This window comes from Heptranchias perlo, chromosome 2 (assembly GCF_035084215.1).
Source record: "Heptranchias perlo isolate sHepPer1 chromosome 2, sHepPer1.hap1, whole genome shotgun sequence".
In the NCBI taxonomy this organism is placed as follows: domain Eukaryota; kingdom Metazoa; phylum Chordata; class Chondrichthyes; order Hexanchiformes; family Hexanchidae; genus Heptranchias; species Heptranchias perlo.
Window position 1 is genome coordinate 93452073 of NC_090326.1, and position 25792 is coordinate 93477864.

Below are 25792 nucleotides of genomic sequence, written 5' to 3' on the forward strand. Positions count from 1 at the left end.
ATATGGAAGTATTTTGGAATTCTGATATTGGTGGAGGTATGGATAAAGGATTGGAAAAACATACCCTGCATGTGTGTAAATGCAGCAGCAGTTTTTTAATGCAATTATTTTAAAAAGAAAACTACCTGTATAGGGTAGGAGAGCAAAAAGAAAGCTTCACTCAGGCTGGCAGCGTCTCAAGATTTATGGCTGCTTGCTGCCACCTTTGTGTTCAGTGCTGCTGCAGTTAATGGAGGTGTCAAGTTGTAGGTTTACATCTCTGAGAACTGAAACCCTCTCCCACCCAAGATAGGCTCTGATTAATCAAAACGGCAATTAAAGGAGTAATTGAGTTCCAGTTGGTATTATAAAGGGGCCACACAAGAACTTTGGGAAAGCTTTTAAATGGCAATGTGCATTTAATGAGGAAAAAAAGTCCTAAGGTGCATCACAGAGAGCTTAGAAAAATGGGCTCCAGGTTAATGGAGCGATTAGGGGGGTGATCAAAAGGTTGATCAATAAGGTGGATTTTAAGGAGGGTCATAAATGAGGAGAAGGGGTAGAGAGGTGGAGGGGTTTAGGGAGAGAATCTCCACACTCTTCAGGCTTAGAAACTCATCTGATTCATCTGATCCTGGCAACAATTGCACCATATAATTTTCAAGCTAAGTTAACATGAGGGCTTTGCGGGTGTAAAAGCAGGAAACTTGGAGATGCAACGCCACTGGCTCTCATTATCATAAGTTCACTCGGGACTCGGTGGGTCAATTGTGGGAAGGGTGGCACTGCTATAGGGGTTTACAATGATAAATGTCATCTAGCGTTAACTGTGAAAATAGCTGATACATAGTTTTGAGTAAAGTGTCTGCATGCACTTGTCGGCTGTGGCCACTGAGTGTCACTATGGGCCAGTCTATTTCTCTGAACCATTCTCTCGTCCAGCAGCCATGTTGGTACAAATAATTAAAAGGAGATAAGTAACTAAGTTTAAAAGTAAATCGTAATTTTCTTATCCCCCTCATGTATCACTCCCAGACTCCACCCCCCCCCCCACAAAGCTGGCTGACTGTTCTCCATTCCAGCAAACACTGAAAACATTCCTCATTCCACCGTTTCACACAACTGCCTGCCAACACCACTATCCAGTCCCTTCACCCTACTGGGCTTTCCAGGCCCTCCAAGCCACTGAGTCATCTGCTTTTCCACCTGCTTGATTGGCCGTTACTCCTTCCTTCCTCCCTTAGCCTCTCTTCCCAATACATCCTTCTCTGTTTCCACGAGGCCAAAGTGCAGTGCCTGATTGCCAACTCCCTTGGACTTTGATAAGACAAGGTGCCTGATTGCAAACTTGGTAGATCCAAGAGCTTCCTTTCATTCAGGTGCCCTTGGACAACATATAATCCCCCCCTCCCTGTTGAGCAGCTTTGCATTTTTCCATTCCCTTCATTGCTCAGTATAGGTTTCTCCTCCCTCCCCCCTGCAACTGTACACCGGTGTTTGTATTTCACACCCGACAGTGAGCGGCATTGCAACCCTTGATACTCATTCCCCTCCCCTGCAATCAGTGAGCACTTTTAAGGGACTCGTTCATATCCCCATTCACAAAGTTTACCTTCCTTCCTCTCAGACAATGTGAAACATAGTGATGCACATCCTATCCCCTCGGGAGAATCCTGGGACTTGTATACCAGCCCCATGGCTCCTCTTCTCTATTCAGGAACGTATTACCCCCTGTAACTGATCATCATTTTGGCCTTTGCATTCTCACCCACAATGAGCAGCTTTACAGCCCCTATTGGAACACCTACTCATTAATATTGCACCCCCTTCTGCCCCTGGCTTCCCCTACTCTGACTTGCAGGGAAATTGTCTCTAACTGACTCCATTCTATCCTCCACCCACAATGGCCAGGGAAAGTGTCCCTAGAAAACTACCCCTGCTACTGATTGAAACATCCAACTTGCCCTCCTCCTCGTCCCCATCCTCCTCCTTTCCCCTCCTCTGCCTTTCTACTTTCCACCTTCTTGCAACCTCCTTTCCCCCATTCCTGGTCCCATCAATCTTCACCCATACATCTCACCCTCCCTCTTGCCCTTTCCCTAATCACCCTCCTCTCTCTTCATGCCCTCCCCCCATTGTCCCTTCTCCTCCACCCCCATCCTTTCCCCTCCCCCTCCCCATTTAGCTCCCTCCATCCACCAACCTTCTCCCCCTCCCATCTGCATCTTCCCCTCTCTGGATCTAGTTATCCCCCTACCTTCCAACCCTCTTCGATCTGAATCTAACTGACTTGATCTTGACTACCGGGGGGGTAATTTTAACTTTGGGCGGTGGTGTAAAATGGGCGATTTCGAATTGGCCATCTATTATGCACCATGCTCCATTTTCCTTGTCACTGAAGTGAATGGAAGGGAAAATCAGGCAGGGTGTATTACAGGCGGCCAATTCGATATCGCCCATTTTACACCATCCCCCAAAGTTAAAATTAGCTCCACAGAGTGGAGCACCACAGGAAATCGACTGGTATATAATTGCAAATGGTGAGTGGTCTTGATACTCCACCTGTGATGCTGTGAATGTCATGTTATGTGACAAGTTCTGTAAAATAGGGCTGCTCTAACAGTATGTGACAGGTGCTCTGTAGGTCATCACAGAAACATTAAACCGAGGCCCCATTTGCCCTCACATGCGTACATAAAAGATCCTACGGCATTATTCGAAGAAGAGCAGGGCAGTTCTCCTTGCATCCTGGTCAACATGTATCCCTCAATCAACATCACTAAAAACAGATTCTCATAATCTCCTCTGCATCTCTTCAAGGCCTTGACATCCTTCCTAAGGTGTGATGCCCAAAATTGGACATAATACTTCAGCTGTGGCCTAACCAGTGATTTACAAAGGTTTAGCATAACTTCCTTGCTTTTGTACTCCACACCTTTACTTATAAAGCTCAGAATCCCATATGCTTTTTTAGCAGCCTTATGAACTTGTCCTGCCATCTTCAAAGATTTGCGTATGTGAACCCCCAACTGTCTCTGCTCCTGCACCTCCTTTAAAATTGTGCCATTTAGACATAATAAACTCCTCGACATTTAAAAATGTTGGTCACAAGATCTTGTGTGCTGTGACTTGCCAGCAATCATGACAGTTTCCCATCAATAACAAAATTATTGGAACAGAGTATTCTAATGAAGCAATTTGGTTTCTGGAGCTTTATAATAAAATAGTGCTAATTATTTAACAAAACTGCATAATTTGTAGCATGATGTAGTTTATTAGTAGATTCTATACACTAAAATAAACATCCCACAGTCTATTTTTGTTAATACAAAATTTGTCATTTGCTCAAAAAATGTTTAATTATCCAGTAGTTTAAATTGAACAATTTGAATAAAACAGCAGAGAAGATTTATTTTTTCCGGATTTCAATTCGAACAGCAGTTAATTTGCATTAAGTAACTTTGAATTAAGAGGAGCATACCGTGTGATGAATTGAGGGATTATAAATAAGAACCTACCCAAAGTCAACAAACTTTTGCTTTGCGTTCTCTTTCTGACTCACTGGAGGACTGACTTTCTTTGGTGAAGAGACACCTCTGCTTTCATCTGGAAATAACAGTGTTATTTTAGACACAACACAATAATGGTTTTCTCTCTTAGAAAAGGACTGCATTGTTAACGTACCAACAAATCAGAGCTAATTGCAATTACTTAATCTGAGGTCATTTCAATTATAGGATTGTTACCTGACACCTGCAGCATCAGAATCCACCACCGTTAGCTCCCATTTATTCTCTTTAGAATTGGGACAATAATAGCCATGAAGAAAATGCATATGAACTTGTCAATGGAATCCCACACTCGCTCACCTGACGAAGGAGAAAGCCTCCGAAAGCTTGTGATTTTCAAATAAAACAGTTGGACTATAACCTGGTGTTGTAAGATTCCTTACATTTGTCAACCCCAGTCCATCACCGGCATCTCCACATCATATGAACTTGTCAACAATGGACTACATAGAATTGCTGCCATTAAATAGTTTAAAACAAAATCACAAATCATCACATCCGCATTACATAGGGAATATTGTGTTGCAATGTGTGTCTTGAGGAACTTGCTGATTGTTGCATTACAATCTGCGTATTCATATTTATTGAAAACAAACCACTTTACAACGAGCTATATAACTGGCTACTCTTGTGAATCTTTTTGCAGCTACAGTGCCAGAGCAGTTTGGTGCTTAACTAAGATTGATAATGACTGAGGAGAAATCTCCTCCTATATTGTTCAAGAGCAGCCTAGTCAATATATGTATACGTCTTCATTGAGATCATCGGTACATTTAAGATTTCTAAGACACCTAATCTATGAAACTAGAAACAACATAGCGGGAGAAAAAAAATGACAAAACTGAAGTGTGAAAGCAAAGTATTCCCTTAAAAATAAGTATATTAATTGTACACTCTAGATTTGAAGCTTTGATTATAGATTTGCTCAAATATGACTTTCATGCCACAATGTATGTTCTAAGCTTGCAAGATATAGGGCTGTCGAGACTTAGTCCTTTGGTGTACAATTATATATATTTTTTTAAGCAGCCAAAAAAAGCCAGTCACGGCAATATAAAAGTTCCAACTACCATTTTTGCACCTGTAACATTTGCATTGGACTTTATGATACCTCCATCTAGCCTGGATACTTGACAAACTTCTTTGCAGTGAGACCCATGGCAGCTGTTTTGAAGGATTTTTAGCACAGCATTTATGAATCAAACTATAGATGGTGTTTGGCCAACTTTAAAATAAAAACTCTTCTTTAAAAAAATTACTGTTGCCATCTCTATAGAGCAGATATAAAAGAATTGATGCCATACAGTCATTTAAGTAGTTACTGGTCTACTCTTAATATGCTGCAACAACTTGTACTATTATAATAATAGACTACAAAGCAGACACTAGATAGACAGAGAAATTGTGAACAATATCTTATACCTTCAGCTTTTCTAATTTTGCATTGCTTGTCCACTTGATGTAATGAAGGTAACTCAGCATTGTGGCAGGATTTTGAAGGTGATGAGGTTGGGGTCCCTCCCACAGCATCCTGGGAAGGCAGCGATGATGTCGTCAAAACTCGCTGGTTATGTTCTCCCAGAACTTGATTTTCCACTGTGGTATCAAATGTGAAGACTGTATTGCTGGCCAATGGAGATAATGAAGAGGCTCCAGAATCAGATGCTGGTGAGCATGTCCTCAAGGATGCTGGCAGAGAGGATCTGGAAATGTGCATGGGACTTCCATAGCTATCTAAAGGCTTTTATTTAAATAAGGAAGAAATGCAGAAGACAAATGAGTTTCGGAAAGCATACAAAATGGATATCCAAGTTGTTGGTATGGTGGTGCAGTTCTTTGGAATGACACAATTGGGTTCCATGGAGTGCAGAGATACAGATAAGACCCCTTCACTCCACTGAGTTCCTGGTCATTGCAACATCACCATCAGGAGGAAGGAGAAAAAAGGAGGGAGAATTACCATATGCTTCTCAGCAGCTAGTTAAGAGCTATTGGTAAAAATGGACCACAAGTTGCCCACAGAGCAGGCATTTTTGGGTCACAGGAGATACCGAGCCTGGTTGGAATGGAGTTCAATAAAAAGGCAGATTTCACACATTCAAGAAAACAAATATCACAATATTTCAGATTCCTTAAATGTTAATGAAATACCGTGATGAAACTTTATAAAATACTGTTGAAATTTAGAGTTTATGGCCCGGAATTTTTTGGAACATTTCGGCATAAATGCAGCGTAAAAACGACAGTGCACTGCTCCTCCCCCCCTCCCGAAAGAAATAACGCGCTTATAACTGAGTTACACTGGTTTTACGCAGAAACATCGGAACGCAGAAATTTCTTCGATTGTTTGCACCGCTTTAGAGGTACTTAAAAAAAATATTCTTACTGAGGCATGCTCTACACATAACCAAAGTGTTGTCAGTCTCAGTGTACCCGAAATTTTTGGACATCCACCCCTCTCCCTTGTGTTCAGAAGGACTAAGCAGCTGGAATGGCCTTCCCGCTGTTGTGCGCAATAATGCAAGAAGAGCAGCAGAGGCAAGAGGTTTGGAGAATGAGGCGCCATGGCAGAAGGCAGCAGCCAATTAGCTATTACCCCTATTGGTGGAGCTGCATTTGCACTTGTTTTACACTACTTTTTACATTCCGACATAGATAAATGAGCTCCACAGGAAATTTTGGCCTAAGTTCCCGTCGGCAAGATCAGTGTAGAAACCTGTGTAAATTTTCGCATTATTTCTGCAAAAGTGAAATGCAGGAAATTCAGGGCCTATGGGTTGGGATGTGTTTAGATTTTTGGACCAGTTTAGGCTGGTCACAAAACTTGAGTCTAAAGGGTTAAACAGCGCAATATTTGTCATGTTTAACACTTAAGCCGATGACTAATTACGCTGAATATAACTCCAGAACAAAGCTGTATACCAATGTCCAGACTTATCCACACCAGATATATCCTAAATATAAATCTGGAGATTGGATTCTGGTCACTGCTTCATAACCTTCCAAATCTGGAATTTGAAAAGAGATTAATTCTCCAACTTCTCTTGGCATATTCTGTTCCTAACACTCATTTTGCTGATGTCAGGCATATTTGGTTACTAGTGCCTTTTTAAAAAAAATAGATACATGTAAAAGGGTCAGCAAAATGGTCACAGTTGTAGCAAGCCACCAAAATTAATTTTAACAGCAATATGGAAAGTGGATTTCTGCCATCCCAAAAGTGACCGTGCTCTGCTAGTGATGTTACAGCTCCACCAGCATACTGAAAGCAAGTCATATCTGACTAAATTTAATAAAATTCTTTGAGGAAATAACTGAGTATTAAAGGAAATGAAGTGGACATTGTTTATATGGATTTTCAAAACATGTTCGATAACATATCACATAAGAGGCTTGTTAATAAAATTAATGCGCATGGTATTACAGGGAGTGAGGCAGTATGGCCAGAAACCTGGCTAAAGGATAGAAACTGGACAGTAGTGGTTAATGGATGTTTTTCAGGCTGGAGGAATGTAAACAGTGCTTCCCCCCAGGACTCAGTAGTGGGACCATTGCTTTTAATATTTGGATATGAGGGCTCAATATCAACATTTGCAAACAACACAAAAATTGGGATTGTGGATAACATGAAGAGGACAGTAAGCAACTTCGGGAAGACAGACAAGTTAGTAGATTGGGTAGATACATACCAGGTGAAATTTAATACGGAGAAATGCGAGGTGATGCATTTTGGGACAAAGAATAAGAAAAGGATATATATATTAAACAGCAAAACTTTAAAAGGAGTAGACAGACTTAGGGGTTCAGATTCACAAATCTTTGAAAGCGGGAGAACAAGTTGATAAAGCTGTTTAAAAAAAAGCATATGGGATCCCAGCTTTTATGACTAGGAATACAGAGTACAAAAACAAAGAGGTAATACTAAACCTACACCGATGATTGGTTAGGCCGTAGTTAGAATATTGTGTCCTTAATTTTGGAAGGATGTCAATGGCCGTGGAGAGGGTGCAAAAGAGATTCCAAGGATGAAAGGCTTTAGTTATGAGGAGTGACGAGGGAAACTGGAACTCATTTCAATAGAACAAAGAAGGTTAAGAGGAGAAAAAGCAAAAAATTACAGATGCTGGAAATCAAATAAAAACAGAGAAAGGTAGGAACACACAGCAGGTCTGTGGAGAGTATAGTCAACGTTTTGGATGCATACCCTTCAAACCCTTGAAAAAACAAGATGGACAGGCATATTAATACGATCAAAAAAATGGGGGAGGGGGGGAATATATATGAAAAAAACTGACATACAAACATAGAGAGGAAGCATGGGAAATTGTGTGACAGATCATCTCAGTCAAGCAACAGACAGAAGCATCAAGACATTTGCGAAACAAAGGACATATGAAAACAGGAAGTGAGAGGCTGTAAATGCAAGAAAATGGGAGAGATGGAAAACTACTGCTCACGGTGTGGTCTCCTCCATATTGGGGAGACCAAATACAGATTAGGCGACTGCTTTGCCAAACATCTCCATTCTAACCACAAGTGCGACCCAAACTAGCTGTGGCTGGCCACTTTAACTCCCTCCTCCTATCCCTACCCTGACCTTTCTGACATTGGCCTCATTAGCTGTTCCAATGAAGCTCAATGCAAGATTCAGGAACAGTATTTCATTTTTCTCTTAGGTACCCTGCAACTCCATGGTCTGGATACTGACTTCAGTAACTTCAGAGCTTAGCTATATCCTCATTTTCATACCAGCTTTAATTTCATACCTGACCCTTGGGTTTTCTATATTGTCCATCTCTCCCATTTTTTCACATTTACCTCAGACCTCTCATTTCCTTATCTATTCATATGTCCTTTGTTCCTTTAATGTCTTAATGCTTCTGTCAAACACTTAACTAAGATGATCTGTTACATGCTTCCTCTCTGTGTTTGTTTGTCTGTATTATTTTAATATATAATTCCCCCTTTTCTGATCATATATGATTGTCCATCTTTCAGTTTTGAAGTAGGATTTGCACCTGAAACATTAAATGTCTGTCTCTCCACAGATGCTAATTGACCTGCTGTATATTCTAGCTTCTTCTGTTTTTGTTTAAAGTTACAAGGAGTGCTAATAGAGGTGTTCAGAATTACAAGGTTTTGATAAAGTAAATCAGGAAAAATGATCACTCCATTGATCAGTGAGTCAGTAACTAGAGATCACAAATTTAAGATCATCATCAAAAAAAAGAAAGGAAAAGGTTAGAATTTTGTTTTTTAACACCGGGGGTTGTTAGGCCATGGAATGATCTACCAGAAACAATTATGGAAGCAGAATCAATAATAGCTTTTAAAAGAGAAGTGGATAAATATTTGAAAATAATTTTTTTAAATGTGTATGGGGAAAGTGCAGCGGAATGGGACAGAGCAGATAGCTCTTTCAGAGAACTAGCACAGGTGTGATGGCCACCTTGTTTGCTGTAAAATTCTATGAAACTTGTGTACCTCAATATTCCACACTTTTTTCAGTGAGGTGTAGGGTTGAGCAAATCCAGAAGTCTTTGAATTTGAATTCTGAACATGGTTTCCTTCTTTAACTTTTTGCAGTGCAGTTTCAGGTTGCTGCACTATAAGTGATACTTGGGTATTAGTGTCAGCAGTGGGGCAACTCAAAACCAAAGAACCTTCATGCTTCTGTTATCTTAACTGTCACATGAATGTTGAACTGATCAGCTCACATGCAAAGCATACTGCTTGTTGATGGAAAGCAGTGGTTTCAAATGTTAAATGTACCCACTGCAAGACATTAATGATGCCAACTGTAATTTTTTTAAAAATTATTCCCAAAACGTTAATGAACATACATAATTTTTTACAGTGCTCCACTTAAGTCTCAGAATTTTTTTACAATCTCACTGACATATTATGGCCACAGTCCCAAGACAACAATGTTGTTGCCAAGACAAGATTTCACTGTAAAACATGGATTAAAGAATATGCTGAAAACTTTTACAAGTTAAACAGTTCCTTGGCAAACTAATAACTTAAAGCCTCATTCAAGCATGTACATGATCTTTAAAGAGGTGCTGCATTTACCTTCCGCTCAAGACTATCATCACCATCAGTTGAACTGACACTGTCTTGTATCCTAGACCTAGAGGGACGCTGTCGCTTTGCTTTGCCTGAAAGCTGAGCTCGAGCCTTCAGCACTTTGCTGTCCAGTCTTTCTGTTTCAGGCACTGCTTCATTAAAATCTGAAAGCAAAGATAAACCTAACAAAATTACAAATGGTGCCAGTTTTACTGCAAATAATTGGAAATCAGTATTCAGTTGCTGATCAACATGGACTGACAAATGAAAGTCATTTGAATATGGTGTCAACCATGGCTCAGTGGTAGCACTCTGAATCAGAAGGTTGTGGGTTCAAGCCCCACTCCAGAGGCTCGAGCACAAAATCTAAGCTGATACTCCAGTGCAGTACTGAGGTAGTGCTGTACTGTTGGAGGTGCCGTCTTTCAGATGAGATGTTAAACCTAGGCTCCGTCTGCCCTCTCAGGTGGACATAAAAGATCCCACTGCATTATTTCGAAGATGAGCAGGGGAGTTCTCCCCAGTGTCCTGGCCAATATTTATCTTACAACCAATATCATTAAAACAGATAATCTGGTCATTATCACATTGCAAAGTACTTCACTGGCTGTAAAGCGCTTTGTGACCTCCTGAGGTTGTGAAAGGCGTTATGTAAATGTAAGGGCCCGATATTAGGAGGGAGGTGGGTTGGCAGTGGGGGGTCGACTGGGCGCGTGGGTAAAGCGTCCAGTGAAATCGGTGTGTTCCGCACTCGATCGCAGCCTAATTGAAGGTACTTATGCGTACTACCGGGTTTCCTGTTGCAGACCTGCGCAGCTGGCGCACTGCGCACCCAACATCACAGGCTGTCAGCAAGAGGAGCCCTATTTAAAGGGGCAGTCCTCTAATGCGCCTCCTGCAGCAAAGAACCAAATTGGCAGCATGGAGCAGTCCAGAGGCAAGGCTGCTCCAAGGTTCTCAGACTCCTCATTCCAGGTGCTGCTCATTGGGGTCAGGAGGAGGAGGAAAACGTTTTTCCCAGCGGACGGGAGGAAGTGGCCTGCCTCTGCTAACAAGAAGGCCTGGCTCGAGGTGGCAGAGGAGGTCACCATCAGCAGTAATATCTCCCGAACCTGGGTCCAGTGCAGGAAGTGTTTTAATGACCTAACCAGGTCAGCCAAAGTGAGTATACTTACGCATTCTCCCACACTCCATCTTCCACATCACCTCCACCACCACACAACTCCTTCTGCACTGCCACCATAACGCTCTCGCATCACTCCTCACATCCACTCAACCATCATCCTCACCTTGCCTGCACTTACTCAGCGCCCCAGTTCCCATTCGAACACTACCACGCAATCCAATCCTCATACAATCTCATGGCTATGTCTCACACGCACCCTCCCATGCATCTCCCTCACAGTCACCCCCACCCACACCAATGCATGCTGCGGGTCACGATGCAACCGTCACTCAATCACGCTTCTCTGTGTTTTGCCTTGATAGGAGAAGAGATGCCAGAATGCCCGGGAGAGGGCAAGGATGGGAAGGGGCCCGCCACACCAGGTGGTCCTCACCGACACAGAGCAGCAGGCACTGGAATTAAACCGTACGCTGGAGTGCCTATCCGTGACAGATGCCGAGACCGGGAATGCACAAGCGGCTGGTGACAGAAATCTAACACTCAGCGCTCATGATAGCGAATGATCTTAACATCACTTGGCATCTGCAACACCTCAACATCTGTCCACATGCTTAATATTGCTTTCTATTCTCTTGCAGGGCCATCTGCGACCGCCGTGACTGCGGAGGGCAATTCCTCAGAGGACCTGCCGGCCTCTGAGGGGGCATCGTCACATCTGAGCCAGCCATCCACCAGCACAGATACACACACCTCGTTGGCTACCTGTCCTCAGTTAGTTGGGGTTGCACATGGTGAGTCACCATGCACGTGAGCACGAGCAGACCCTGGTGGCAGGGGCAGCCGTGGAGAGTCTGCATCGGTGGGAGCACTCTTCTCCAGGCTCTGCTCAGCTGGACCCAGGTGTTGAACCCTGGGGGCCAGCCATGAAAAGGAGAGTTATCGAGGGCCAGCAGCACATTGCCAAGGTACTGGAACAGTTGCCACGCGCATTCTCCACAATTGCGCAAAGGATGGAGAACTCCAACTCCTGCATGAGTGGAATACTGTCACAGGGACGTGAAGGCATCTCTGAGATAGTGTCGCGGATAAGTGCGGGAATGACTGCGATGGAGGGAAGGCTAGCCTCCATCGAGCTTCAAGCGCAGCTCAACAATGAGTCCATTCAGGTCCTGACAACGGCCGTTCGGATTCAGGGGGAGCAGCATTCTGCAGCCTTAAACAGGCTGACAGATACGTCACAACTGGCCTTGCAAGGCTTCACACAAGTCCTCCAAACTGTTGTCCAGCAGGGGGAAGGAGTGATGCGGGCCTGGCCCAGGAGAGGGATGATGGCGAAAGGGGACATGGAAGTGGGGACGCCACTCAAAGCGCTCCCACGTCTCACCCGTTGCCCCCCGCTCAACCAGTACCCCAAATGCTGCCTCCAGGTGGTTGAGTCTGCCCCTGCACAGGTGCAAGTGGAGCAGTCTTTGGACGGGCCTCCATGGGCACCGAAACCCAGAGGTCGTCCGCGCAATGCATCTCATCGGTAAGGGCATGGATAAGAGCAACCTGCCACTACCTCTGCTGAAGCCACAGGGGTAGCACCACGTAGGGGTTCCCGTAAACGTAAGGCAAAGGTTTTGTGAGCACAAAGGGGATGCACTGGGGTGTATGACGGAAAGTCATGTTTTTCATTTAGATTTGTTTCTTTTGCCACTCACATTAAATGTTATCACCACTACTGCCACGTCTTTTTTTGACGAGGTGACTAAAGTAGTGGACGGGGAATGTCAATGGATGTTATTTATATGGACTTCCAGAAGGCATTTGATAAGGTCCCACATAAGAGACTGTTAGCTAAGATAGAAGCCCATCGAATCGAGGGAAAAGTACGGACTTGGTTAGGAAGTTGGCTGAGCGAAAGGCGACAGAGAGTAGGGATAATGGGTAGGTACTCACATTGGCAGGATGCGACGAGTGGAGACCCGCAGGGATCTGTCTGGGGGCCTCAATTATTCACAATATTTATTAATGACTTAGATGAAGGCATAGAAAGTATCATATCTAAGTTTGCCGATGACACAAAGATTGGTGGCATTGTAAGCAGTGTAGATGAAAACATAAAATTACAAAGGGATATTGATAGATTAGGTGAATGGGCAAAACTGTGGCAAATGGAATTCAATGTAGACAAATATGAGGTCATCCACTTTGGATCAAAAAAAGGATAAAACAGGATACTTTCTAAATGGTAAAAAGTTAAAAACAGTGGATGTCCAAAGGGACTTGGGGGTTCAGGTACATAGATCATTGAAGTGTCATGAACAGGTGCAGAAAATAGTCAAGAAGGCTAATGGAATGCTGGCCTTCATATCGAGTGGACTAGAGTACAAGGGGTCAGAAGTTATGCTGCAGCTATACAAAACCCTGGTTAGACCGCACCTGGAGTACTGTGAGCAGTTCTGGGCACCGCACCTTCGGAAGGACATATTGGCTTTGGAGGGAGTGCAGCGTAGGTTTACTAGAATGATACCCGGACTTCAAGGGTTAAGTTACGAGGAGAGATTACACAAATTGGGGTTGTATTCTCTAGAGTTTAGAAGGTTAAGGGGTGATCTGATCGAAGTTTATAAGATATTAAGGGGAACAGATAGGGTGGATAGAGAGAAACTATTTCCGCTGGTTGGGTATTTTAGGAGTAGGGGGCGCAGTCTAAAAATTAGAGCCAGACCTTTCAGGAGCGAGATTAGAAAACATTTCTACACACAAAGGGTTGTAGAAGTTTGGAACTCTCTTCCGCAAACAGCAATTGATACTAGCTCAATTGCTAAATTTAAATCTGAGATAGATAGCTTTTTGGCAACCAAAGGTATTAAGGGATATGGGCCAAAGGCGGGTATATGGAGTTAGATCACAGATCAGCCATGATCTTATCAAATGGCGGAGCAGGAAAGAGGGGCTGAATGGCCTACTCCTGTTCCTATGTTCCTATGTTTTTGCAAATCTTGTCAGGCTTGCGCAATAATTCCCTTTCCTGAGTATCACCATGAAGACCCACACCTGATGCCACCCATTGGGTCACTGCAGAGTGGGTGTAGGTGTATTTGTAGGACTCTTTTATGCAGGTGACTGAGACACGCCGGCGATGTCCCCGGTGGCACCCTGGAAGGTTCTGGAGGAGCAGTTGTTGAGAGCAGTGGTGACTTTGCGACAGGTAAGAAGATGGTCCTCGGGCCAGCCGGGAGCAGATCGGCATCAAGGAGGCTGCAGATGTCCACGACTTCATGTCGAGTGACTCTTGAGCCTCCGTCTGCACTGCTCCTCAGAGAGGTCCAGGAAGCTGAGCCTCGGTCTGTAGACCCTGTGGCGAGGGTAGTGCCTTCTGCGACGCATCTCTCTCTGCGGTTGCCCTCCCTCCTGCCGTGCAGGTGGATGTGTCACAGCACTGTGTTGTGGAACTCCATGTGTCTGAGGTGGACAGCGTGGTCGGCGAGGCTCGTGATGCTGTTCGTCCTCCGATGAGGTCATGACTGCAGCTATGGTGGCCCCCATCCGGAAGATGTATGTGTGAGGGGGTCCGCAAGGTAGATAAATGTGTCTGCACACCTGGGTTGAGGTTCCAAATTTTAGTGTTAGGAGGAGGCCAAACTGTGTCCAAAGTGACAGAGTGGCCACCTGCAATGAGATAGGGTCTCCCCGCCACCTGTCAAATGGACCTTTGCAGCTCCCACTGGCTGGTGGCTGCAGAAACATGTTCTGTTGAGGTGAAATTCCCATGCCTCCTAAAATATCATGTCAATCAGGTCTGCAAACGACCTGAACAATCTAATTAATTGCTTTAAGTGGGATCCCGCTGGCTTTAATTGCCGGTGGGAGTCCCGCATGCGGGGGCTGCTCGCGCATCTAAGCGCATCATTGGGGAACCCTTAAGTGGGTGGGTTGGAGCCGGGCTCCGGACCCGCTTCCCCAATTTTAGCAACCCCCCCGCCACGAACGCACCCGCTCGGCCATCCTAAAATTGACCCCTAAGTCTTTCTTATATAGAAATAAAAATCCTTGCATCTCTCGACAATGAATGAGCAGATACACGTAGATAAATGTAGAGATTAGAAGAAATTTCTCTTTGTTCGTCCTCTCCCACCAAGAGTAGTGGATCTGTGGAACAGACACCCAGCAAAAGCAATTGAATGTCATGTTGACGAAGTCCTTCCAAAAGAAATAAATTGATAATTCCTGAGGAATGGATTGAAAGTTACTGGGTTGAGGATAGCCAAAGATAATCAAATATTCCATGGAACACAATAGACCATGGAAATATTATTGGTGGAAAGCTTCTGACAGTACTGAATAGTAGAGTCATGGTAATAGGCAGAAATTCAGTAATTTCACATGAATGCTTTTGGGGGTCAGGGAGAAATTGTGCAGATCTTTCCTTCAGGAAACTAAAAATTGCTGTGGAGAATAAAAAGTGGGATAGAGTCTTTTTTATTTGTTCATGGGATGTGGGCGTCGCTGGCGAGGCCGGCATTTATTGCCCATCCCTAATTGCCCTTGAGAAGGTGGTGGTGAGCCGCCTTCTTGAACCGCTGCAGTCTGTGTGGTGAAGGTTCTCCCACAGTGCTGTTTAGGAAGGGAGTTCCAGGATTTTGACCCAGCGACGATGAAGCAACGGCAATATATTTCTAACTCGGGATAGTGTGTGACTTGGAGGGGAACGTGCAGGTGGTGTTGTTCCCATGTGCCTGCTGCTCTTCTCCTTCTAGGTGGTAGAGGTCGTGGGTTTGGGAGGTGCTGTCGAAGAAGCCTTGGCAAGTTGCTGCAGTGCATCCTGTGGATGGTACACACTGCAGACACTGTGCGCCGGTGGTGAAGGGAGTGAATGTTTAGGGTGGTGGATGGGGTGCCAATCAAGCGGGCTGCTTTGTCCTGGATGGTGTCGAGCTTCTTGAGTGTTGTTGGAGCTGCACTCATCCAGGCAAGTGGAGAGTGTTCCATCACACTCCTGACTTGTGCCTTGTAGATGGTGGAAAGGCTTTGGGGAGTCAGGAGGTGAGTTATTTGCCACAGAATACCCAGCCTTTGACCTGTTCTCGTATTTATATGGCTGCTCCAGTTAATTTCTGGTCAATGGTGACCCCCAGGATGTTGATGGTGGGGGATTCGACGATGGTAATACCGTTGAATGTCAAGGGGTGGTGGTTAGACTCTCTCTTGTTGGAGATGGTCATTGCCTGGCACTTATCTGGCGCGAATGTTACTTGCCACCTATCAGCCCAAGCCTGGATGTTGTCCAGGTCTTGCTGCATGCGGGCTCGGACTGCTTCATTATTTGAGGGGTTGTGAATGGAACTGAACGCTGTGCAATCATCAGCGAACATCCCCATTTCTGACCTTATGATGGAGGGAAGGTCATTGATGAAGCAGCTGAAGATGGTTGGGCCTAGGACACTGCCCTGAGGAACTCCTGCAGCAATGTCCTGGGGCTGAGATGATTGGCCTCCAACAACCACTACCATCTTCCTTTGTGCTAGGTATGGCTCCAGCCACTGGATCGTTTTCCCCCTGATTCCCATTGACTTCAATTTTACTAGGGCTCCTTGGTGCTACACTCCGTCAAATGCTGCCTTGATGTCAAGGGCAGTCACTCTCACCTCACCTCTGGAATTCAGCTCTTTTGTCCATGTTTGGACCAAGGCTATAATGAGGTCTGGAGCCGAGTGGTCCTGGCGGAACCCAAACTGAACATCGGTGAGTAGGTTATTGGTGAGTAAGTGCCGCTTGATAGCACTGTCGACGACACCTTCCATCACTTTGCTGATGATTGAGAGTAGACTGATGAGGCGGTAATTGGCCGGATTGGATTTGTCCTGCTTTTTGTGGACAGGACATACCTGGGCAATTTTACACATTGTCGGGTAGATGCCAGTGTTGTAGCTGTACTGGAACAGCTTGGCTAGAGGCGCAGCTAGTTCTGGAGCACAAGTTTTCAGCACTACAGCCGGGATGTTGTCGGGGCCCATAGCCTTTGCTGTATCCAGTGCACTCAGCCGTTTCTCGATATCTAGGATCGTGTACATTCTTATCTAAACACTCGGCTTGATGGGTTGAATAGCCTTATTGGTTCACATTTCTTACATGATGGCTTAAATTTTTACTTCTGTCGTCTACCGTTAACGAAGCAGAAATGGCCTCAAAATGGGGTCGGTAGCCATATGGACCCGTAAACACCAATGAAGAGGCCGGTGACATTTTGAAAGGGGCCTACCGCTGGGCACTCAATGCACCTGCCTATTTCAGACGGTAGGCTCCTTTTAATATACAAATCAGGTCCTAGGACCCCGACTGCCATTTTAAGTCAAAACTGTTCGGAGCAGTTCCACGGAGGGCGTGTTCTTCCAGGCCCTATGAAAATAATCTTGGCCACTGGCGCCGCAGGACCCCCGCCCTCCGCTACTGTGATTTCCTCCCCCCGCTTACTTTGCTGGCGGTCAGGGTGGATGATATTAGGAGCCCTCAATCTGGCAAGTTGAATTGGGATGCCTATTTGGCACCCTGCAGCTTGCCGGAGGCCAGCGCCTCAAAATTGTGGCCATCTCTTCGCTACGGTTATGGCTGATCTGGCGCACTCTGCCAGTGGGTTGTCCAAAAGTCAAAATTGACCCCAATACATCATGTTGACTTGAAGTACAGCTACTACATAAGAAAATGTGATATTCTTATTCAGATAAGTCGGCCTAGAAATTGGTTCGCACCAGAATGGGTAGGCCCAAGGCACACCCGATATTAGGCATCGCACCTCATGTAAATTAGCCTAGTGAGTTGCTGATCCATGCTGGGCATCCTCAGGTAGCTTGACATTTGATTTCAGGCAATTGCATCACCAGCAGCTGCCCTCAGGTAGGTCCTAGAAGGGGGGATAGCGATCGAGGGGGAGGGGATGAGGCGTTCGGGAAGGGGGAGGGAGGGGGAAGTGATCCAGAGGGGACCAAGTGGGAGCCGGCACCAGTGGTCAGCACTGCAATGGAGCTAAGAGAATCGCTCCTGCTTCTCCCAGCTCCACATTCAGGCAAGTATTTTTTAAAAAAAAATGTATCTTTTTGATGGTGGCCTCCAGAGGTCCCTTTAAGGACTGCTAAATAGGCTGCACGTAAACCACATTTTCCTGAACACTGCTGGCCCAACGTTGGTTACGTTCAGAGCAAACCAATTTTGCAGGTGTTAGCTCCCTTACCTGCATATGTGGAGGGCCTAATGCCTGCTTCAGGTGCGTATGGTGGACCGTGCACTTTCGGTGTGAATGTTCACTCATGCCCGCCAAATTGGATGCTTTGGCACCCATTTTATGCCTGTAAATCGGGGGCGGTGTCAACCAATTTCTAGACCGTAATATTTTATTTCCCTTCAATGATAGCCCTCAACAAACTAAATATATTCATGTACAATGAAAGCTACAGGCTTTCCTACAATTTACAGAAGGGAAAATCAGAGACAAAAGATTTTGGAACTTCTGAAACAAAGTTTCGTATTCTCACATGTATTCAAGATGCTGCTTCATGTTTCCCAAATATAGTAACTTTTTAAAATGAGGATATTAATTGTTAGTAAAAGAGAAAAGTACAAATGTTTACTGCCTTAAATCTCATCCATATTATAAAAGGCCATCTAGTGAACTGTTTCTCCACAGGATCCATCCAACCAGCCTCTGCATTCGCCAGGTCATCTTCAACCCCTTACAGAACAATCCCATAACTAAGTACCTTTCCCCTCCCATCTCCCTTAAGCGGGATCAGTTCCTTAATAATGACTTCAGTAACTTTAAACCTTCGCTATACCCTCATTCTCGTCACAGCAGTGGATGCTCGCAAGGTTGTGGGGGGGGGGGGGTGGTCTGTCAGTGTCTGGGTGGAGGGGAAGTGGGTTGACATTTGGGTCAGAGGTCCTACTTCAGAGTACAGAGCTGGCAAGGGTGGGACCTTTTCTCTTCTCGTAATTGGCTGATCCATAATGTTTTACTTGCATTTTCTGTTTTAGTTTAATTTATGTTATATCTGCAACCTTTTTACTCTTTCATCTTTACTTTTGCTTTTATGTTTTTATACATCTGTGTATTTTTAACCTCTCTTTTCCCCATCATTTGCATATTCTTTGACCTTTCTGTCTGCATTATCCCACTCAACTAGTTTCTATTTAGCAGTTTGTAAGCCATTCAACGTTAACATCCTCTCAGTGATTGGTATGTCTGTTGGTTCTTTCCCGCCCCCCCTCACCTCCCACTTCTTTCTATTTTTCCAACCTTACTAAAATGCCTGTTTATCTCTTAGCCTTCGGTCTGATGAAGGGTACATACTCAAAACGTAATAACCTGCGTTTGTCTTTATAGATACTGATTGACTTGCTTGTATTTCCAGCATTTTCTGTTTTTATTTCAGATTTCTAGTATTTGCAATTTTCCCTTAGAATTTCGTTGTTTTTCTACACCTGTTGATCCTCCAGTTTGTTTCTCAGGAAACAAGAATGAGGATGTTGTGATGCAGAATCTGCATGGAGAGTATCCACCTGGAACAATCAACTGTAAAAAGAAAAAGGCAGCTCCTGATCCCCATCGAAATCTCAAAGTCAAAACAGTCAAATATTGCAGTGGCTGAGCTGAAAACACAGAAAAGTCAACCAGTAGAACTCCGAAAGGAAAACTGCAGCTCTTGGTGGTCTCATACTTTTAGTGTTTGTAGGTGGACTTCTCCCAAATCCTTCTCCCTCCATATGTCTCAATTTTACTTTGTGTTGATGTGGAGATGCCGGTGATGGACTGGGGTTGACAATTGTAAACAATTTTACAACACCAAGTTATAGTCCAGCAATTTTATTTTAAATTCACAAGCTTTCGGAGGCTTCCTCCTTCCTCAGGTGAACGATGTGAAAACTTTGTGTTGAACAAACTGCACGCTACATGAGTGGCGGTTGAAAAATTATTAATTGGATGAATTCTTCAAGGCTAATACCAGAATTATATTTGCTCAGAAGGGTGGAAATTGTTTATGTTGTATTCAGGGGTAGACTACCTTTGTGGGAAATTTCAGATTTCCCAAGTGAATGATTCTATAGCGCTGTATTATCGGCACCCCCAATTCCTGTGAGAATCCCATGCCCTTTCAGGGGATCCAGTCCACTCCTGGCTGTATTGTCATTTGACATTCTAAGACATCAGTGTATTGATTTACTGTATGGCTGGGGGTTATGATGCCACAACAATACAGAACTATTTTAATCACTACCACCTGGTTGTGTGTGATTTGCCGAAGTACATGTTAATGAGCAATTTCCTGAAGTAGGTCTTAAGGAACTGTATTACAGAGGCACTCAAACTGTGCTACGTCTAACCTAAAACCACTTTACACTCTGCAGCCAGCATTAGTGTTAAGAAGTTCCTTTCTCTTGATATGCTATATTTTACCTTGATGTGCAAAGACTCCAGAAAACAATTTTTTAAAATAAATTTGAAATCTTAATAATTGACTTTAGCATGAGCCTACAGATAAAAAAATGCCACTTTGTCCTCCAAAAATAGAGATCGATAATACGCAGGCGCGCCACTAACATTTTCATACTTGAAAAGATTTTCCAATTGGCTGGAACTGAACATACTTCAAACACATACCCCTGATGAATTGTTACATGGACTACAGCAAACCTTTCAACTTAACATGATGAACTTCATCCTAGGGTCTTAAAAGAAGTGGCTGCAGAGATAGTAGATGCATTGGTATTAATTTTCCAAAATTTCCTAGATTCTGGAAGGGTCCCATCAGATTGGAAAATAGTGAATGTAACTCCCCTATTCAAGAAAGGAGGGAGACAGAAAGCAGGAATCTACTGGCCAGTTAGCTTAACATCTGACATAGGGAAAATGCTAGAATCTATTATTAAGGAGGTAATAACAGGGCACTTAGAACATCTCAATGCAATCAGGCCGAATCAACACGGCTTTGTGAAAGGGAAATCATGTTTGACTAATTTATTAGAGTTCTTTGAGGAAGTAACAAGCAACGTGGATAAAGGCTATCGTGTGGATGTGGTGTACTTGGATTTCTAGAAGGCATTTGACAAGGTGCCACATCAAAGGCTACTACACAAAATAAGAGCTCATGGTGTAGGGGGTAACATATTAGCATGGATTATGGATTGGTTGGCTAACAGGAAACAGAGAGTAGGCATAAATGGGTCATTTTCAGGTTGGCAAGATGTAACGAGTGGAGTGCCACAGGGATCAGTGCTGGGGCCTCAACTATTTACAATCCATATCAATGACTTGGATGAAGGGACCGAATGTATGGTTGCTAAATTTGCTGATGACACAAAGGTAGGTAGGAAAGTAAGTTGTGAATAGGACATAAGGAGTCTGCAAAGGGATATAGATAGATTAAGTGAGTAGGCAAAAATTTGGCAGATGGAGTATAATGTGGGGAAATGTGAACTTGTCCACTTTGGCAGGAATAGAAAAGCAGTATGTTATTTAAATGGAGAGAGATTGCAGAACTCTGAGGTACAGAGGGATCTGGGTGTCCTAGTACATGAATCACAAAAAGTTAGTATACAGATACAGCAAGGAAGGCAAATGGAATAGAATCATAGAATCATAGAAGTTACAACATGGAAACAGGCCCTTCGGCCCAACATGTCCATGTCGCCCAGTTTATACCACTAAGCTAGTCCCAATGTTGTCATTTATTGCAAGGGGAATGGAATATAAAAGTAGAGATGTTTTGCTACAGTTGTACAGGGCATTGGTGAGACCACATCTTGAATACAATTTTGGTCTCCTTATTTAAGAAAGGACATAATTGCTCTGGAGGCGGTTCAGAGAAAGTTCACTCAACTGATTCCTGGGATAAGGGGGTTATCTTATAAGGAAAGGTTGGAAAAGTTGGGCCTGTATACATTGGAGTTTAGAAGAATGAGAGGTAATCTTATTGAAACATATAAGATCCTGAGGGGACTTGAAGGGTAGATGCTGAGAGGATGTTTCCCCGTGTGGGAGAGACTAGGACTACGGGACACAGTTTAAAAATAAGGGGTCTCCCATTTAAGACGGAGATGAGGAGAAATTTTTTCTCTCAGAGAGGGTTGTAAGTCTGTGGAACTCCCTTCCCCAGAGAGCAGTGGAGGCAGGGTCATTGAATATTTTTAAGGCTGAGTTATATAGATCCCTGATTAACAAGGGAGTTAAAGGTTATAGTAGGTAGACGGGAAAGTAGGGTTGAGGTCACAATCAGATCAGTCATGATCTTATCAAATGGCACAGCAGGCTTGAGGGGCCCTTGAATCTAGCCTCTCTTTGCTCAATTATCAGGGGCCATAACCTTCTGATGTCTTAGACCTACTCTCTGGAAATCCTCCCCTAAACCCATCATCTCACTACCTCTTTCCAACCTTTACAAAGCCTCCTGAAAACCTATCTTTTCAACCATCCTTTCAGTCACCTCTCCTGACTCTTCCATCACTGCTTGTTTTGTATTTTTCCTCTGTGAAGCACCTTGGGATGTTTAGAGTATTAAGAGATGCTATATAATTACAAGTCTTTGCTGTAGTAAGGCAAGAGCTAATTTAGAGTTATAAAATTATTTCTCATTTTAACGGTTATAGCATCATCTTCACATAAACATCATGTGATTAGATTCCTTTTTGCTGCTCAGTTACCTTCAGGGGTGTAGCTTTAAAATTTTGTACATATAATCAAGACATTGTACACCATTGAGCATATAATACACTGAAACACTGCTGAAATACAGTTGCACTGTAAGGATGATAAGAAACTTACCAAAGACCTCATCTGGGTCACCCGACTTCATGGTTGAAGTTTCAACATCTTCTGTGAATGAATGAAGGTTATCCATTATCAACAAGTAACAGATACATATATTTATCTGTGAAATCGAAGTGAAATGTCTTTCAAAATAATCTATCATAAACATTTGCATCATACAGTTCCAATTATCCAATGTTCCTTACATCTACAGTTGTTAGTCATTTGTCCCTTTCAGATATAATATGCAGATACCAGAACTGAGAGGCTACAACTATCAGGGAACACTGAACAGGCTGGGGCTCTTTTCTCTAGAAAAAAGACTTAGAGGTATCCTGATGGAGGTCTTTAAAATTTGAAAGGGTTCGATAGGGTAGACGTAGACAGGATGTCCATTTGTGGGGGAGTCCAAAACTAGGGGCCATAAATATAAGATAGTCACTAATAATAAATTCAGGAAAAACTTCTTCTCTCAGAGAGTGGCGAGAATATGGTTGAGGTGAATAGCATAGATGCATTTAAGGGGAAGCTAGATAAACACATGAGGGAGAAAGGAATACAAAGATATGTTGATAGGGTGAGGTGAAGTAAGGTGGGAGGAAGCTCGGATAGAGCATAAACACCAGCGTAGACATGTTAGGCCGAATGGCCTGTATCTGTGCTGTAAAATTCTATGTAATATGAATTTCAGTGGCAAGTAGCTGATACATACATTGCATAAGGGTAGGAGATATTAGGCTGAAAGAAGAAATAGTTGATAAACTATTGCGATTTTAAATGTCCACTAAGCTGACAGAACAGGTGCCATTGGGAAATGATCTGCATGTATCGGAAATAAGATGCAATTCATGGATCTGCTATAGAATCATCAGTAAAGATGTTTGTTTCTCCAAAAACACTGCAAAGGTCTCATGCATAATTTACTTAGGTCATTTATAATCTTATTTTCTTTCCTGATCTGCTTAGGAATTCGCAGATATTCAACAAATATACCTTAAACTTAAAATAATTGAACATTTATTAGTTGATCTCCTGTGGTGGTGCACATGGGACATCAAGACCAAAGGCAGTTTTCAGGTCACGCAGAGTCAGAGGGAAGAGAGATAAATGAACCGAGGTGGGGGAGGGGAGAAGCGGGAAATAGAAGGGGATGCAGGCGAGGGAGAGAGCAGCAAAGAGTAAAAAAGTGAAGATGGGGAGGTGGACTGAGGATTGGATGAGGAGGAGAAGGGGAGGCGAAAGGGACAAAGAGGGGAATGCTGAGTGAGTTTGCCTCTCTGGGAGGGGGGGGGACTGGCAGTTTTCTTCTCTCGACTGAGGGGGTTTTGAAGACCACAGTCTCGTTTAGTTGGGGGCGGGTTGATGCCGAATTCTGCTGATTGCGGGGCGGGGAATCCTAGTCAGTGCGGGGATAGGCTGCTTGGGTGCTGGAAGCTGATCTGAGGTTGAAATCCTGCTCAGTGGGGGTTATGGGGGGGGGGGATTTAAGAAAGCCTTCTCGGGGGTAGCGAGAATGTGTAAAATCATGTTAAGTGTAAAATTCAAACAGTATGATTTACAGGCTTTACCCTTCTCCCATTTTGTTTATGCTATTATTTTTTTTAATCAAGATAATAATCAACAGCCCAGGTTTTCTGGTTTCTTGTGTAGCATATAAACATGAGAGTCAGAATTTTCAGACAAAGCATAGTCCAGTAAAACAGAAAAACTCCTTAGGAGTGCAGTTCCTACTTCAACCCCATATCATTTTGTCTTTTTCCACAGTTTGCAACTTTGGCATCTGAACACAGACTTTTTAGGAACTCGGGAACATAGGAACAGGAGTAGGCCATTCATCCTCTCAAGCCAATTCTTCCATTCAACAGGATCATGACTGATCTATACCTCAACTCCATTTACCCGCCTTTGTTCCGTATCCCTTGATACCCTTACACAACAAAAATCTGTTGATCTCAGTGTTCAAGGGTTCAATTAACCCAGCATCCAAAGCCTGTTGGGGGGTTGAGTTCCAAATTTCCACTACCCTTTCTGTGAAAAAGTGCTTCCTGATTTCACTCTTAAATAGCCTAGCTCTAATTTTAAGATTGTGCCCTTTTGTTCTGGATTTCCCCACCAGAAGAAATAGTTTCTCTGTATTAACCCTATCAATTCACGCCATCATTTTAAACATTCGATTAGATCACTCCTCAACCTTCTAAACTCAAGGCAATGCGAGCCACATTTATATAACCTGTCTTCAAAATTTAACCCTTTAAGCCCCGGTATCATTCTGGTAAACCAGTGCTATACCCTCCCCAAGACCAATATATCCTTCCTGAGATGCAGAACTCCAGGAGGGGTCTGACCAAGGCTCTGTGCAACTGAAACATAACTTCCTTCCTTTTGTATTCCAACCCTCTTGCGATAAAGACAAATATTCCAATATTTTGATTACTTTGTGTAGCTGTGCACTAACATTTAGTGATTTGTATACCGGGACACCCAAATCCCTTTGCTTTTGCAGTTTCTTCGATCCAAAGTGGATTATCTCACACTTCCCCACACTGAGCTCCATCTGCCACGGTTTTGCTTACTCAATTAATTGGTCTACGTCGCTTTGTAACTTCCTGCTCCCAGCTGCACAATTTACTGTTCCTCCTAACTAACAGGGCTTGTATAAATCGTATTTACTGGATACTCCAAAAATCTCTGCAAGTGTAGTTTTAAGAAAGCTTCTCTGAAATGTACTAAACCGGGACAACATAAAAAATAGCCCACACTTACATGGCCCAAATGAAGGGTCTAGTAATAGAGGTACTTTGAACCACATCCATAGACTATCATCTAACTCAAGGAAATATAAGCCAAAAATATTAACTTCTTCATTAACCCTCTGGAGATGCACTTATGTATGCTGGTGCTTTGCCTGTGGAACACTAACTTACAAATTACTGATGGAGAGCAAAATCTGAAGCATTAGAAATGACTCATGTCATATCAACTTAAACTGTTTTCAACACTTCTAACTGTTACATTCAAAAATAAAATTTGAGTTTCCCATAACAATATTTTAAAAACTTGACAAAAATCTAGGACTTCAACAATTTCACATCCTAAACCACCAAAATGTACACTTCCAAATGAAAATGGGGGAAAAGTATGTGCAGGATTCCAATGGCAGCAGCACAACCGGCTAAACGTTGGTCCTAACTATCTGAGATTTTAAAAAAATACAAAGATGTAACAGATTCAATTTCCATTTTTAATGTTCTGCAATTTTGTCCATTT

The 25792-nt window shown here is 43.4% G+C and overlaps 1 protein-coding gene and 1 long non-coding RNA gene across 9 annotated transcripts in view; one reads left to right on the forward strand and one right to left on the reverse strand.

The window, feature by feature from the left end:
* Positions 1–19425, forward strand: part of LOC137341306 (uncharacterized) — a 30863-nt gene extending 11438 nt beyond the window's left edge. Inside the window, exon 3 of the long non-coding RNA XR_010967003.1 lies at positions 19231–19425. This is a non-coding gene — a long non-coding RNA (uncharacterized lncRNA). The remainder of the gene's footprint in view (positions 1–19230) is intronic.
* The window catches only part of ppp1r9a (protein phosphatase 1, regulatory subunit 9A), a 371465-nt gene that overhangs the window by 45741 nt on the left and 299932 nt on the right, over positions 1–25792 (reverse strand). For 7 of the 8 annotated variants that reach the window (XM_068004352.1, XM_068004343.1, XM_068004361.1 and 4 more), the window contains 4 exons: positions 22541–22591; positions 9624–9781; positions 4971–5289; positions 3498–3585 (listed from right to left, as the gene is read on the reverse strand). In XM_068004352.1, coding sequence (XP_067860453.1) covers positions 3498–3585; positions 4971–5289; positions 9624–9781; positions 22541–22591 — 616 coding nt within the window. The remainder of the gene's footprint in view (positions 1–3497; positions 3586–4970; positions 5290–9623; positions 9782–22540; positions 22592–25792) is intronic. The other variant, XM_068004329.1, reaches the window with a different exon arrangement.